The sequence below is a fragment of the Euleptes europaea genome, chromosome 11 (genome assembly GCF_029931775.1).
Source record: "Euleptes europaea isolate rEulEur1 chromosome 11, rEulEur1.hap1, whole genome shotgun sequence".
NCBI lineage: Eukaryota > Metazoa > Chordata > Lepidosauria > Squamata > Sphaerodactylidae > Euleptes > Euleptes europaea.
The window spans coordinates 67,372,869-67,388,635 of record NC_079322.1 but is presented as its reverse complement, the minus strand read 5'-3'; the positions used below and the strand labels follow the sequence as shown (position 1 = coordinate 67,388,635).

Below are 15,767 nucleotides of genomic sequence, written 5' to 3'. Positions count from 1 at the left end.
AAAAAAAAAATAAAGCCACCTATTAGCATATTCTTCTTTTAACTACATTCTTGCCTGGAAATCAAGCTACCCTGTTTTTTAACATAAAGCAACCGAGGACGCTCAGTCAGAGGAAGGATGAGATTTTTTTAAAAATCCCTAAAAGCAAAAGAACAGATTTCTCTTTTCAAGATATGAACCAACAGCCTTGACTTATGCATATTTACCCAGGAGTAAGCTCCACTGTTCCATTAGGTAAATGCTCTAGTAAGAGTGCAAAGAACTGAAATCTTAGGATAAAGTAATCTAATAAGGGGAGGGGCTGTGGCTCAGCGGTAGAGCATCTGCTTGGCATGCAAAAGATCCCAGGTTCAATCCCCAGCATCTCCAGTTAAAGGGACTAGGCAAGTAGGGGATGTGAAAGACCCTGCCTGAGACCCTGGAGAGCCACTGCCAGTCTGAGTAGACAATACTGACTTGGATGGACCAAGGATCTGATTCAGTATAAGGCAGCTTCATGTGTTCAATCTCATCGGCTTTACTGTACTGAAATCTGCCGCCTACTAGGCATTTAACCATACTTAGTGGGCTCTGGTCATTCAGAGTGGAACCATCCCACTGCCAGCAGAAGGACTGGAGAGTAACAATCCTACTCATTCTTTTTCCTCAGTATGCCTACTCTGTGCTGTTTCGAGAGTAAATGGTCCAAGCTGTCCTTTTAGTTCTGTTTCTGTAAGACTCCAGCACCTCGTTGCGTTTTTCTCATAAGGAACTTTACTCCAGACATAATCGCGAGTTAAAAAGTTTTATTTAAGAAAGCCAGCGAGTTCAGTGGGTCCACTAAGACATAAGGCTAGAATGCAGACATGGGGAAACACCAGTACATTTAAAGGATACATACAATAGGATTGGTTAGTTTCAGGACATTATACAAAAGGGCCAAGTTGAGGCAGAGTTGTCTTGATGACTTAGGTATAAGGAAACAATACAGAAGGTAACAGCGGGTTACTACTCACAGGAAAAACCATACATGAAACTAATGTGTGAAATAGCTAGGTGATTGCCAGGGCTCCCAGGCATTGTTCCGCGGGACCTGGTAACTCAGTAACGATTAGCCGGGCAGGTCTCCATTGAGGTGTAGATGCCAGGTGGGATGGGCAGAGGCCGAAAGCCAGGAAGCCTTAGCTGACAGTTTCTGGTCATTGTTGTTCGTGTAAGGTTTGCTTTAAGGGGCTTTTTAAAAAGCAACCATAATGGTAGCATTAGGTCTTCAAGTACTGTCATTATCTAGGCATGAGCAGTCACGAGTCTCTTATTTCCAGTAGGTACAATGAGAATGCTAACACTCCACCTTGCCACTTATCTGGATATGAACGCAGACATTTTTATCAGTAACGTGTAGTGCATTTTCACACCCTGTCCACAACCATGTATACTTGGACGTCCCAGCAAATTCGCTAAGAACTGCTTGGCCTGCAAAGAGCTAGATCCCAAATACGTAATAAAACCATGGTTGCTTGTTTTTTTCAGTATAGCACTTTCTCTAACATTTTTCACAAAGTATTACCAGGCACAGCTTTTAAAGAAGCAATGGTAATTTAATCTGGCCCTGACCTGGATGGCCCAGGCTAGCCTGATCTCGTCAGATCTCAGAAGCTAAACAGGGTCAACCCTGGTTAGTATTTGGATGGGAGACCACCAAGGAATACCAGGGTCCCTATTCAGAGGAAGGCACTGGCAAACCACCTCTGTTAGTCTCTTGCCTTGAAACCCCCCCCCCAAAAGGGGTCGCCATAAATCGGCTGCGACTTGACGGCACTTCACACACACACACACAATTTAATCTGAGAATTTTTCTTTAAAAACATTAATTATTTATATCTATAAGGCTGCCATTCAGACTGGATTCGCTGCTGTCGCTGGGTCTGAGCGTCGGGTTTAATTATATTTTGCTTGTATTTAAAAATAGTGTTTCCTCAAACAGTGAGGGGAAGAGTGGTGGGGTCGAATTGGTTTAAATATATAATTTGGCAGTTTCCTGGGAGTAAGCCAAACTAAAAACTTGGGACTGTTTTCTCACTAGACCTGCTCAAGATTGCTCCCTTTGCCTAGTTGTCCCTGATCTACAATGTAGAATCCTTGCTGCTATTGTTCCTGGAGGAGTCCTATGCTGCATGAGAAGCAAACATTTATCAGGTGAAGTTTTCCGAAGTATTTTTTTAAAAAAAATATTTTTATTGGTTTATAATATTAAATAGGGATACAGGAAAAAAGAAAAGGGAAGGGGAAAACATCAGTGAGAAAATACATATTTCTACATATTTCTACCCCCTTGTACGGTTCAAAATATCAATATTTGGTAGCATAATATATATAGTTCTCGTTTTAACTTTCATAACATTTATAAGATTTTATTATTATTTTTTGGTTTTTATATATTCATAGAAAGCATACCATTTGTCTTTATTTACTCTTTGAGTATTTGTTTGCAATAGTTCTGTTAGATGTGGCATTGTTATAAATACATACGCTTTATCAGTCCACGTTTCGATTTTTGGTATTTTATCTGTTTTCCACTGTGACCGACCCCAGGGACCCCAAGGTTCAAAATAAAAATGCCGAGAATTTGAAAATAAACTTTAATCATAACTGTTAGTTAAACATTAAACTTGGAATAATATTTGAATATATATTTTTATAATAAGAGAACTTTTAATTGAAAATATTAATTTATTATGGGTTTATAACTTTGTTTTGCGGACCTTAATTTAGTTCTCGCGGACCCCTGGGGGTCCACGGACCCCTGGTTGGGAACCAGTGGTTTATGAGAAGAAGGGGACGGTCTGAAGTTGAAACGAGTTAACGGTTAGGAAAACGGAACCGGGATATTCAAGACGGCTTGCCTTGCCTCGGTTTTTAAAGAAGAATCCATGACTTAGTAAAACTATGATCACTTGGTTGGCGTTGGTAAATTCGCTTCAAGCTTGCAGGGGACTGTATAAACTGAAACTGTAGGGAGTGGAGTAGGCCTATATTCCCTACCCCCTGTAGGTAAACATGAGGTGAGATAGCTGAGATGGGTTTAAAATCCTGGCTCAACCGTTTTTGGTGTCCCTGATCCTATAAACAAATCCTCAGAATACTTCCATATCTAATGTTTTTTTTAAAAAAAAAAATCCTTGAGTTGAGTTTCATCATTAATCTGAGGTAACAATATTAGGCCTACTTCATACAGGCCTATGAACCCCTTCCAGTGAAGCAGGCCTCTAGATACAGTTGCCAACTCCGGGATGATAAATTTGTGGAGATTTGGGGGGGGGGGGTGTTGGGGATCGGAGCGACTTCTAGGGTTGCCAACCTCCAGGTAGTAGCTGGAGATCTCCCGGTATTACAACTGAACTCCAGCCGATAAGAGATCAGTTCCCCTGGAGAAAAATGGCCGTTTGGGCCATTGGACTCCATGGTATTGAAGTCCCTCTCCTCCCCAAACCCCGCCCTCCTCAGGGACCCTCGCCCCAAAAATCTCCAGGTATTTTTTTTTAAGATTTTTTTTTTATTTTCTTATTAAGTCACATTCAATTTCAATATTATCATCTTCAGAGTTACATAAAACAAAACAATTTCAAACTAATCAGCCTAATCAGTGTTGACTTTTCTGACTTCCCCTCTCCCCTCCTCTATCAAATTAATATCTATATAATCCCCTCTGTATTTGTTTTCTAATTTGTTATATCATTTCCATGAACTACATATTATCATCCTATATACTTTAATTATTGAATGCTTCATCCTTTCAACGTTGATCAATTGAATTAGATTAAATCATAGCCTTTAATCATAGCCATATTTAATTCATTTTCACAATATGTTATCCATGCCTCCAATTCTCTCACATATTCTTCATTCTCTTTTTGATTTACCAAAGCAGTAAAATCTCCAGGTATTTCTTAACCTGGAGCGGGCAACCCTAGCGACCTCAGAGGAATCGATTGCCATACACTTTACCCTCCAAAGCAGCCATTTTATCCAGTGGAATTGATCTCTGTAGTCTGGAGATCATTTACATACTGTTAACATTTACATACTAATGCTTGTCTGAATTCACTCTCCTCTACTTAAAGACAGATGGATTCACATTCTAGCTGTATCTGAAGAAGTGAGCTGTGGCTCCCGAAAGCTCATACCCTACCAGCAAATATTTTTGTTAGTCTTTAAGGTGCTACTAGACTCTTGCCCTTTTCTACTACTGCAGGCAGACTAACACGGCTACCCACTGTGGAGATCATTTGTAATTCTGGGCTCTGCCTGGAGGTCGGCAACTCTATCTCCAGGACCCATACTGAATTCAGACATCATGAACAAATCAGGCCACACCAAGACTGCCTGGTTCAGAACTAACAGCAATTCATCATGCCTGGATCACCCCTTTTTAAATAAAGTGTAGTTTGTTTCTTGTCCCCAAGCAGTGCTAAACCATGGTTCAGAATCCTGGCTTGTAAGCAAGAATTCAACTGCAGTTTGTTAATTTGTTAGGAGTCGCAACCAACTGAGGCAAGCTGCAAACTAGAAATCTTCAGCCTTGGCACAGTGCCTGATGGGGAGAAGAGGAAAAGGAAAGCCATGCACAAGCCCATGTATGTCTGGAGTAGTTCTCAAAAAAAGAAAAGAAACCTTGGTCTGTTCGTGAAATCTGAATGCAGCTACTGTATGGGTGGGGGAGAAAAATGGATCTGTTCTTTCTTCTCCTAGAGGTGATGCCTTGCCCCACCATGTAGTAGCTACACAGGGGGGGGGTATTTTCCTTCTTTTACACTGTAAAACTTCACATTTATTACTCAAATGTATAATTGAGATTACAGAAGGGGTTAGAAGGTTCTTTATAGCTGTTCAAATATGCCAAGGGTGAAAAATAAACCATTTGAGAGAACTGCAGTTATTAATATGTACCTGCAATTTCCCAGGCACATAAAAATTACTTCTATTGAATTACAATTGTAAATCCCATTGTGTATTTTATGACAATAAAATGTGATTGGAATTTCCCAGGATATACAAAGTCTGAATAATCCCTCAAGAAACTAACCTTAAACAAACAAACAAACAAACAAACAAAAAACTTCTCTTTACAAGGAAATGTCATTGTAAAAAACATGAAGTGCTGAATAAAACCTTCTCGCTCTCTTGTTTACCAGCAGGTCTTCACCCTCTGTTTCCTTTCCTCTCCTCTTCCCCTTCCGAATTGGATGGCTCATATATTGGATTCAATTTGTGCTTCTTGCTATTCTTGGAGAATCAATATAAATGGTGCAAAATGAAGCACCATGATCAGGGAGGCTAATTGCTTGTCTTGTGTGAGGATTGTCTGCGCAAGGCTCATTATTCAGGTTGTCGGGTGTTCTTGCTTGGTGGCCTCATAATATGTAGTAAAACTCAGGGCCAAGCCAGACCAACATTTATACATTTGGTGATGGATGGCAACTTGGAAGGCTTTAAGAGGGGAGTGGACATGTTCATGGAGGAGAGGGTAAAAATGGATACTAGTCATGATTCACACCTATTCTCTCCAGAATCAGATGAGCATGCCTGTTATATTAGGTGCTGTGGAACACAGGCAGGATGGTGCTGCTGCAGTCGTCTTGTTTGTGGGCTTCCTAGAGGCACCTGGTTGGCCACTGTGTGAACAGACTGCTGGACTTAATGGACTGAACCAGCATGGCCTTTCTTATGTTCTTACTTCATAGCAGCAGAACTGTGAGATGAAATCGGTACCTGCTACTGTCACACATAAAATGTGTGTAGGGTGGGAGGAACAAGATTATGTGAGTGTGTGTAGAAACAGTCTCTCCTACCTGTTTGGGTTGGATTCAGACTAAATTGAGAATTTCTACTTATTCCCCCGCCCTTTCTGGTGAGACCCCTTCATGGAATTCCTCAAGGTCCCCTATCCCTAGGGTTGCCAGGCCAACCGACCCTGTCACCGGGTAAGAGGGTTGGGGACAGGGACATAGGAGGGGGGGTTACATGTGATGTTAGTGACCTTGCTACATCACTTGAGGGTAAAACCTGGGTGTAACAAAGGTTGCCTTTAGGAATTGCCGGAAACTCTATAGTAAAACCATAGTTGCCAGCAATTCTTAGAGCTAGCCTTTGTCATTTCTGGGGAGTGGGGAGAAGAAGAAGAAGAGGAAGAAGAAGAAGAGGAGGAGTTGGTTTTTATATGCCGACTTTCTCTACCACTTGAAGAATCAAACCGGCTTACAATTACCTTCCCTTCCCCTTCCCACACCAGCCACCCTGTGAGGTAGGTGGGGCTGAGAGAGTGTGATTAACCCAAGGCCACACAGCTGGCTTCATGTGTAGGAGTGGGGAAACAAATCCAGTTCACCAGATTAGCCTCCGCCGCTCATGTGAAGGAGTGGGGAATCAAACCTGGTTCTCCAGATCAGAGTCCACTGCCAAACCACCGCCCTTAACCACTACACCACACTGGTGACATCAGTGGCATGACTTTTTTCCCCCTCCTATGGTCACTCGGAGAGGTGAATAATGGGACTTGCTGGTGGGAAGGTTCCTGCCATAGCAGGAGACCTATCCTCCAGAAGCAGCTTTATATGGAGATCAGTGGGCTGCAGTTGGAGGAAAGAGGCAGGAAAGTTCCATTCGTCCACTGGAAAATTTTGTCTGGATCTAACTCTTTGTCTCCCTGCTGCCCCCACCCCTTTCCCGTACCATCCTACTTCCAGTTTTGGAGCCTGATAGCAGGAAAAAGGAATTTGGGGCAAAGGACTGCAATGAGGTGAGTTGTGGGTTAAACGGTGCTCACCCATGTGGTGCTCTCCCATAGACCCACTGGATCTACTGCCTTCAGAACTAGCTTAGCCATCAGAATGCCCGATTCTATCCATAACCTCACCTTTGTATTGTTATAATTCTTCACACTGTATTTTCTGCTGTCAAAATTACACCCTGAGGCTGTTCTCAGGTACGGTTGTGTAAAGGAAGGCAGGTGTGGATTAGAGGATGTTAAAGGTTTAGCAACCCAACTGTGTTTGGCATTTGACAGAGAGTGGTGGTGCTAGTGAGCTGGGAACAGGGGATACTTGCCCCCCTTCTGGTGCCACTGAAATACAACAGGGGGAAATGGTTTGTCCTTTAATGGGGCATTCAACAGCACAACCTCAACAGGTATTGCATATTTTTGCTCATGCTCTTTCTCATATCAAATCTGAGGCAGCCATCTTGCAATCTGGACACTGCACAGAGCTTCAAATTGGCCAATGCAAGAGGAGATAAGGCAGGCACAGCTCTCTCTCTCTCCCTCCATGCCCTCTCCACTAGGGTTGTCAACCTCCAGGTGGTGGCTGGAGATCTCCCACTATTTCAGCGGCTCTCCAGCTGATAGAGATCAGTTCCCCTGGAAAAAATGGCCGCTTTGGCAATTGGACTCTATGTCATTGAAGTCTCTCCCCTCCCCAAACCCCACCCTCCTCAGGCTCCGCCCCAAAAACCTCCCGCCGGTGGCAAAGAGGGACCTGGCAACCCTACTCTCCACTCTTGTCATAGGTTTCCTTCCACTACCCACTGTGGCAAGCAGGATCCCAACCCCCAACGTTAATAACACCTTCTCCTTGACCGAAATAAAACTGCACTTGGAAAACTGGGCTGGTTCTATAATGGAGATCATGTTCAGGGCTGCAATTCTGAGCTTGCTCCTGTTTAATACAACTATTCCCGTCCTTGCCAGCATACAGAAAATGCTAGGTTTTTTTTCTCTTTGCAGGAAAGGTGGGCACACCGACTTCCATATCTTGGTATTAGCAGCACTGCTCCAGAGGCATAGAAAAGGCCGAATGTGCTGCAGGTGATTTATTACTTCCACTTTGGCTCACGGCACTGCATGCCTTTCTCAGTACAATCAAGTGTTACCCAGTAAATATTTAAAGTTTCCACGTTAGTAGGCCAAGATTTTTTTTCAGCCTCCATATGACGCGTTTCATGTGTCCACTGGGGAAAGAACCTGTTCGTTTGCGTTGCCCGGGTCCTGAGTCCATTTACTGCTTAGTTGAAAGGTGCCAATTGGTACTTATTATTCCACCCTTCCTCCTGAGAGCTCAGAATGGCATTCCAAGTTTCTCCTCTCACTTCCATAATCCTTTGAGGCTGGTTAGAGTGAGAGAACGCAACTGGCTGAAGGCCACCCGATAACTGAGCTAGGATTTAGTTAGTTAAATTTATAACCCACCCTCATTTCCAGCCAGGCCAAGCTCAGGGCAGATGGCAACATTTTAAAACAACATAAAACTGTAAAACTCTAATTTAAAACAACCACCACAATCAAACTGCATATCAATATAGATGAATATGAAATAAATATACCAATTAAATGCACCAAGATGGCGCTCAGTCAAGTGATAGTAATGGTAATGGTAGTAGCCACTGGAGACTTGGTCAAGCAGCCAAACCCCACAAGTAAACAGAAGGTGGGGGAGAAGGGATGGATCTGAACTTGGGTCTCCCCAGTCCCAGCCCATCACTCTAACCACTACATTACACTGTCATCTTAGCTGCCCTAGGCCACCCAGTGAGTTTCATGGCTGTCCTTTTGAGTTGAGGCAAAACGTTGTATCCGCTGGACCGCATATAGGCGTTCTACGCCGCTCCTCTTTCCTCCCAGGTCCAGCTTTTTCCTAAATATTGATGCGCCATCATTTCTTTTGCTGTGTTTATGTTTCTTTCAGGTTTTGAAATGTTGGGCACGCGCTATTGTCACTGGGCAGCTTTGGAAGTCTCTGAACTAAGGAGGAGTGAGTTTTCCCTCTCCTCACCGGAGGGGAAGTACCTCTAGGGATCACAGCGGAATAAGTAGGATTAAAAGGGTAGGATTACAGTTGGCAGCCCTTCTTTCCTCCTAGATTTCTTTAGTTGTGCCATGTCTTTTTATTTCTCTTTTTGATTCTGGGCGTCAGTTTTTAATGAAATCGGGTATTGTTTGGGCATTCAAACTGTGGAGATTGGAAAAGGGCCTGCTTCTCCTTGGGGAACCCTAACCGTCTGCTCCTAAATACATTACTTGGCAGTAAGCCACACTGGCTGCCGTCCAGAAAACTTGCAGCTAGTTCCACGTGCCTAACTGTGCTTTCCCCCCACTCCCCCGCCCCACAACCACTTGGCAAAAGGACTCTTGAAACTAATTTTTGAATTCAAGTGACTAACTCCAATGGAACAAGAAAAGAATTATAACCGTATTAATAATCCCTCCACCGGTGGTTGATGTGTTTGGGTATTACCTGCCTTTAACGTAGACCAGAAGCAGGTATTTATGAACGGTATTACTGAAAACTGACAATCATTCCTCTGCTCGCTAGAGAAAGTGTGGAGGTACTTAGCAAGAATTGCTGGAAATGCTCACATTTTACGTATTACAGCTATATAATTAATTTTGATGCCGAGTGTCTATTAGCAATGGGATGAGGACATGTGCTAATTGCTCGTGACAGGTGATAAAGCAGTTAATGTGCTATGATGCAAGCAGCCGAATTATAGGATTTGTAGCCTCTTGTGTCTTTCGGTGTCATTAGCCTGCTGTTATCAAGGAGCGAGGTGGCTGGCGATGCCATGGAAATTGATACGCTAATGCCATTAACAATCAATCCCTGTGAAAAAGGGAGCGCGGGCGTTCATTTGGGATGCCGCGATTGGTTCTTCTTTTCTAGGCCAAATGTAGAGTAGCCCAAGAAAAGCTGCAATGGCTAGAGTCCCCAACTCTTTTCCTGTCCTTTGCTCCTGTGTCTGCAACAACTGCTTGACTGGCAAACACTGGGAGATTTTCTCTACCACTTAAGGAAGAATCAAGCTGGCTTACAATCAACTTCCCTTCCACCTCCCCAAAACAGACACCCTGTGAGGTGGGTGGGGCTGAGAGAGCTCTAACAGAGCTGTAACTTGCCCAAGGTCACCCAGCTGCCTTTGTGTGTAGGAGTGGGGGAACAAATCCAGCTCACCAATATTAGCATCTGCCGCTCATGTGGAGGAGTGGGGAATCAAACCTGGTTCTCCAGATCAGAGTCCACCACTCCAAACCACTGCCCTTAACCACTACACTACGCTGGCACTCTAGATACTAGACCAGATATCAAGTACTGCATTAGCTGAACCCCTGTTCTAACTTGGGCAGCATCCGGGGTTCACCTAACTCTCCTCTTGGACCTTGAGCCTTGGATCACAGAAAAAAGGGGGGGCAGATTCTCTGCAGGTGCTAGAGCCTGTTGTAACTCTGTATTAATGTAATGAATCATATGTGCATATTTTAATGTAATTTATGTATTATTATTTTTTTGCCCTGACCTGGATAGCCCAAGAGAGCCTGATCTCGTCAGATCTTGGAAGCTTAGTAGAGTCAGCCCTGGTTAGTATTTGAACGGGAAACTACCATGGAATATCAGGGCTGCTACGCAGAGGCAGGCAATGGCAAACTATCTCTGTTATTCTCTTGCCTAGAAAACTCTGCTAGGTTGCCATAAGTCGGTTGCGATTTGACAGCAAAAAAATAAATAAAGTTTTTTAATGTAATATTTCTGCTAATGTACTTACTTTAGTGCTGCTCTTTGATTACAGTAAATAATTCATTCATCACTTAACTCTGATCAATCTTGCCCAATAAAAGCAAGAAAAGATTAGTCAAAGCAGGTCTTTTCACAGAGGGGAAATTAAGAGGATTAATTTTTAGCTTGATGGAAGACTCTCAAATCTGTTGTTGTCCTTTTTGCTGTTCAGACCAAGACTGCATAATTTATTTTATTTTATTTATCACGTATGTACCCCCCTGCAGGGCTGACAGCTGCAGCATATGACTGACCTGGCTAGGGCAGCCAATTTTTTCACCCTTCTCTGTTTCTGGCGGCATGTGATGGATATCTGACTTGCTCGCCACAGGTCCAAGCTGAAATCCTTGCATGCCACTAAAGCCCTTCTGAAGGTGGGATGACTAATGGAGCTATCTTGTGGGCAAAGAGTTGGCAGCTTAAGGGTAGCACATGGACTGTCGAGATTCTTGTTTTCTTGATCAAATGTCGATAAAAGCCATACCAGCATTTTAGAGGCAAAACTAGCACATACACAGCGCAATCTTACGAATACTTTCCTGGGAGTAAACCCCACTGAATAGTGGTGGTGGTTGAACCCTTAAGCCAGGACCACCCAGGTCATCCTGTTGCTTGAACAGAGGCTTAATGGGATTTTAAAAAATCACATGAGGATACACATGAAGCTGCCTTATACTGAATGAGACCCTTGGTCCATCAAAGTCAGTATTGTCTACTCTGACTGGCAGCGGCTCTGCAGAGTCTCAGGCAGAGAGATCTTTCACATCACCTACTTGCCTGGTCCCTTTAACTGGAGATGCCGGGGATTGAACCTGGGACCTTCTGCATGCCAAGCAGATGCTCTACCACTGAGCCACATCAGATGATGTTTACACCCATGCCTCCAAAAGCTTCAATAGACATGAGCAGAATTCTGAGTAGACCTACTTAGGACTACTCTCACAAACATTCAGTATGAATATATAACCTTCATGATAGTAGGTCTATGCCTGAACATACAGTAAACAGAAATGTCCAGAAATATCCTCATTTCAGGTGTGAATATTGCCAGAGCATAATTAAAAAGGTAAAGGTAGTCCCCTGTGCAAGCACCATGTCACTGCTGACCCATGGGGGTGACGTCACATCACGACATTTACTAGGCAGACTATGTTTACGTGGTGGTTTGCCATTGCCTTCTCCAGCCGCCTACACTTTACCCCCAGCAAGCTGGGGTACTCATTTTACCAACCTCGGAAGGATGGAAGGCTGAGTCAACCTTGAGCCGGCTACCTGAAACTGACTTCTGTCAGGATCAAACTCAAGCCCATAATTATACCAGTTCAATTCACAGAAAGCTTTACTGTAGGATAGCCAAACTTTCTTACAACATCAGGGCTTCCAATTTATGGCTATACAGTGAATGCCACTGTTGACAGTGTAATGCTTCTTTTAATTATCTGTTTATGCTGTGTGCGTGAGAACCACATAAGAGATTTATGACAGGATAAGGCCAGATTCAAATACATTTAATAAATTAAGACAGGCTGTTAGACATTATTGCAACCAGAAGTTCAGACTTATTTTTACGCCCTTGAGAGCTAGAAGTGTTAATAACACTTCTTTTAAAAGCTGGGGAATTTCAGGATTTTTGAGTCCATAAGCTTCCAAATTGAGCCTTGGAAGCAGCATCAGGGGAGACACCATGGCTCACTGGAAGAGCGTCTGCTTGCATCCAGAAGGTCCCCGGTTTAATCCCCAACAACTCTAGTGAAAAGGATGAGGTAGTAGGTGATGAGGCAGACCTGAGACTCTGGAGAGCTGCTGCCGGTCAGTGTAGCAAATACTGACTCTTATAGACCAGAAGTGTGACTCAGTATAAGGTAGCTTTCTACCTCTACCCCTCTGAAGGCCTCTTAAGCAACTGAGAGCTGCCAGTCAGAGTAGACAATACTGACTCTGATAGACCAGTGGTCTGACTTCCAGTATAAGGCAGCTTTGTGTATGTATTCTACCTCTACTCCTCTGAAGGCGACTTCAGTAATTGACAGCTGCCAGTCAAATTAGACAATACTGATAGACCAGTGGTTTGACTCTCAGTATAAGGCAGCATCATGTATGTGTTCAGCCTCTAACCCTCTGAAGACATCTTCAACAATCAAGAGCTTCTGGTAACACATACGGATCCCATTACCAACCAAGGCAAATAGAGCCCTCCCACTGTAAAGATGTCTTTCCATCATTTAATGGGGAAGCCTTCTGTGTGGAGACTGATCCAAGATCATTCAGGAAACCTTTCTTCTACAAATGCTGGCAGTGACTGAGAGCCCCACATGAGCAAGGGCTTTCCTATACGTTGCCCAGAGGCTTCCAGATTTACACAGCAGCATCTGCTTCCACTTTTGTATCCAGTTCTTCCGGACATTCTGCGGTTACACTCGCACTGGGATTTTAATTATCACTGCAGCTCCAGAAAGTATGACCGGATCAGAGAGACTGCACTAGGATTGTGGCCCTGGAGCACCGAGTCTCACATAATATTTTCTCTATTTTCTTTTCTATTGGAGCAAGCCCAAGGAATTTCACACTGGAGCCTGTGTACGTTTGAGCCTTCTGTTTCAGATCCCAATGACAAGATACCAAGTGGAAATACATTTTCATGAGTTGTATGACCTACTGCATATGTGCACATTTTTAGAACCTACATCCAAGTACAGGAATGTTAAGGTCTGTGATAAAGTACCGAAGGTGAAAGGAAGGGTACTGACAGGCTCAAGGGCTTACTCTAACTCTCTGATATCTTGGCAGAGAAATCTCAAGCCTTTGCCCTAGAGCAGGGGTGTCGAACTCAATTGTTACGAGGGCCGAATATGACATAAATGTCACTTGGTCGGTCCAGGCCATGTCTTGCCAGCCCAGATTGAGAGTGGGGGGGGGGGGCTGCCTCGGCTGGCTCGCGGGCAGGATAAGAGTTCTCAATGGGTCGGATCTGGCCCGCGGGCCTTGTGTTTGACACCCCTGCCCTAGAGCAACTGCATACTTCATGAAACAGCCTAAGTACACCAGTGTTTCAGCACTGCAGTAGACGTGTAAAAGTCAAAGAGAACACTTCTCCAAATGTGCAACGGACACGAACCACGCTGGTAAATGCCACCCACCCACTGTTTGGGGGAAGCATCTTTCTTCTTGGCCCCAGACGCATTTATGGCAGCACATGCAAGTGCGCCCCAGAACCTGGGTTGTCAAGCGATACATTAAAGCAGATCTCTGCTCAATCCTGAAGGCAGGAACAATATACACTCTTACTGATGGCCGAGAAAAACTGGTCATATCAATTGGCTGGACAAGGCTACGGGTTGGATCCAACCAGCTTTTCTGTTAGTGATAAAGGAAGGAGGTGACCAGAATCATGGAACCCGCATGACCAAAAGCCATGTGGGAGGGGGGCCGTAGTACAGTGGGGCACTGGACGAGATTAAATGATCAAGCTGGCTGCATCCAACCCTATATGCACACAACTAAAAAAAAACATGTTAGCAGTAATTCTGATGTTGAGCAGTGCCAAAATCACATTACTCCTTAATTTTCTTTCCTTTCCTGGTGCAGTGTTTGCTTGGGATTGTTTGGCAAATGAAATCAGAACTTCTTTTGGTCATTTGTTTCCCGCTGAAGTTAAAAGGTGAATGCTGTCGGAATCCCCATTTCAAATGAGTAGCCGGAAAGGCTCTCCTGTCAACAGCCTGGTGTCCCTTTCTCACGTACCTGACCGGTAGCGCTCATCACGTGACCCTGAGGACCTGCGTCGATGGTAGCGAGAGGAGGAGGAGGGAGTAACGGGAGTTCGGCGTTCTTGTGGCAGCGCTTGATCCACTCCTGTATTTGTGGGGTGGGGAGGGGGGGGAAATCACACTTTTAATTTTGTTGCACATGTGTTTGGGTAATACACACCCTTGCCCTGCCCTTACAACAGGGGTTATGCAAAGTAAACGGAGTGCCCTTACATTATTCCTTCAGACAGAAACACAACTGACATTGGCATTTAGCAGTCCCCACAGCAATGGGGATGCAGAATTATAGAGACGGCCCCTGAAGTCCATTCCCTTCGACCCCCACCAGGATCACCAGGCCCACATTCTAATTGTAGAGCTCATAGAGTCTGATCTGCAGTTTGCCCATTAGTCGGTTGTGCCAAGCGAAATGGAGGGAGGATCAAGGACTATGGCGCCCGCATCAGTGGAAATGTCACACGCGGCACCAGCACAGCAAAGCACCCCAAGGGCGTTATACTAGAGGAAGAGGAGGAGGAGGAGGAGAAGAGTTGGTTGTTATATGCTGACTTTCTCTACCACTTAAGGAAGAATCAATCCAGCTTACAATCACCTCCCCTTCCCCTCCCCACAACTGAGGTAGGTGGGGCTGAGAGAGCTCTAAGAGAGCTGTGACTAGCCCAAGGTCACCTAGCTGGCTTCCTGTGTAGGAGCGGGGAAACAATTCCAGTGTACCAGATTAGTGTCCGCCGCTCACGTGGAGGAGTAGGAATCAAACCTGGTTCTCCAGATTATAGTCCACCACTCCAAACCACTGCTCTTAACCACTACACCATGCTGGCTCTCTATCTGTGTAGGAGACAAGATAATGATATGGGAGCTATTGCTCTAGAAGGGCCTTGGTTGAATCAGGAGAGGGTAGAGGTGGGGTCTGGTAGGGCAGACCAGAAGAATGACAGGTCTAAATGTTAGCCTCAACAGGACCAAGAGCCCTCCGTTTCGCCCTGGTTCCAGATTGGAATCACAAGACGTGAACATTAACGGGTTAATTTAACAGGTTAATATTAACAGGTCAACTCACGGACTGAAACCACAGGATAGTGATTTCACTGCACTCATGCAATTGATGGTGCAGTGGCAGACTTCTGCAAATTCCTACTGGACTGAGTGGCAAGTCAAACTAATTCACACGTCTCAAGAAATCAAGCCATGCCACATTCAGCTGGGTAACTGGGCACTGGCACTGACTGCCCAAGAAGACAAAGTTTATTCATTGTATCCATCTATTCTAGTTCCAAAGAAAAGTTTCCTAGCCATTTAGCTCGGTGATCCCCATCTGCTCTCTCCAGATGTTGTTATCTCTGATTCCTCGGTGGAAAGAAAAGGGAAGACAGGTCCCCTGTACATAACTGAGGGAGAAGAATGTTGGCTTAGAATAGTT

The 15,767-nt window shown here is 44.4% G+C and overlaps 1 protein-coding gene across 3 annotated transcripts in view; it reads right to left on the bottom strand.

The window, feature by feature from the left end:
* DIP2C (disco interacting protein 2 homolog C) overlaps positions 1–15,767 on the bottom strand; it is a 338,078-nt gene that overhangs the window by 111,696 nt on the left and 210,615 nt on the right. For all 3 annotated transcript variants that reach the window (XM_056857272.1, XM_056857273.1, XM_056857274.1), the window contains one exon: positions 14,322–14,432. In XM_056857272.1, the coding sequence (XP_056713250.1) occupies positions 14,322–14,432 (111 nt within the window). The remainder of the gene's footprint in view (positions 1–14,321; positions 14,433–15,767) is intronic.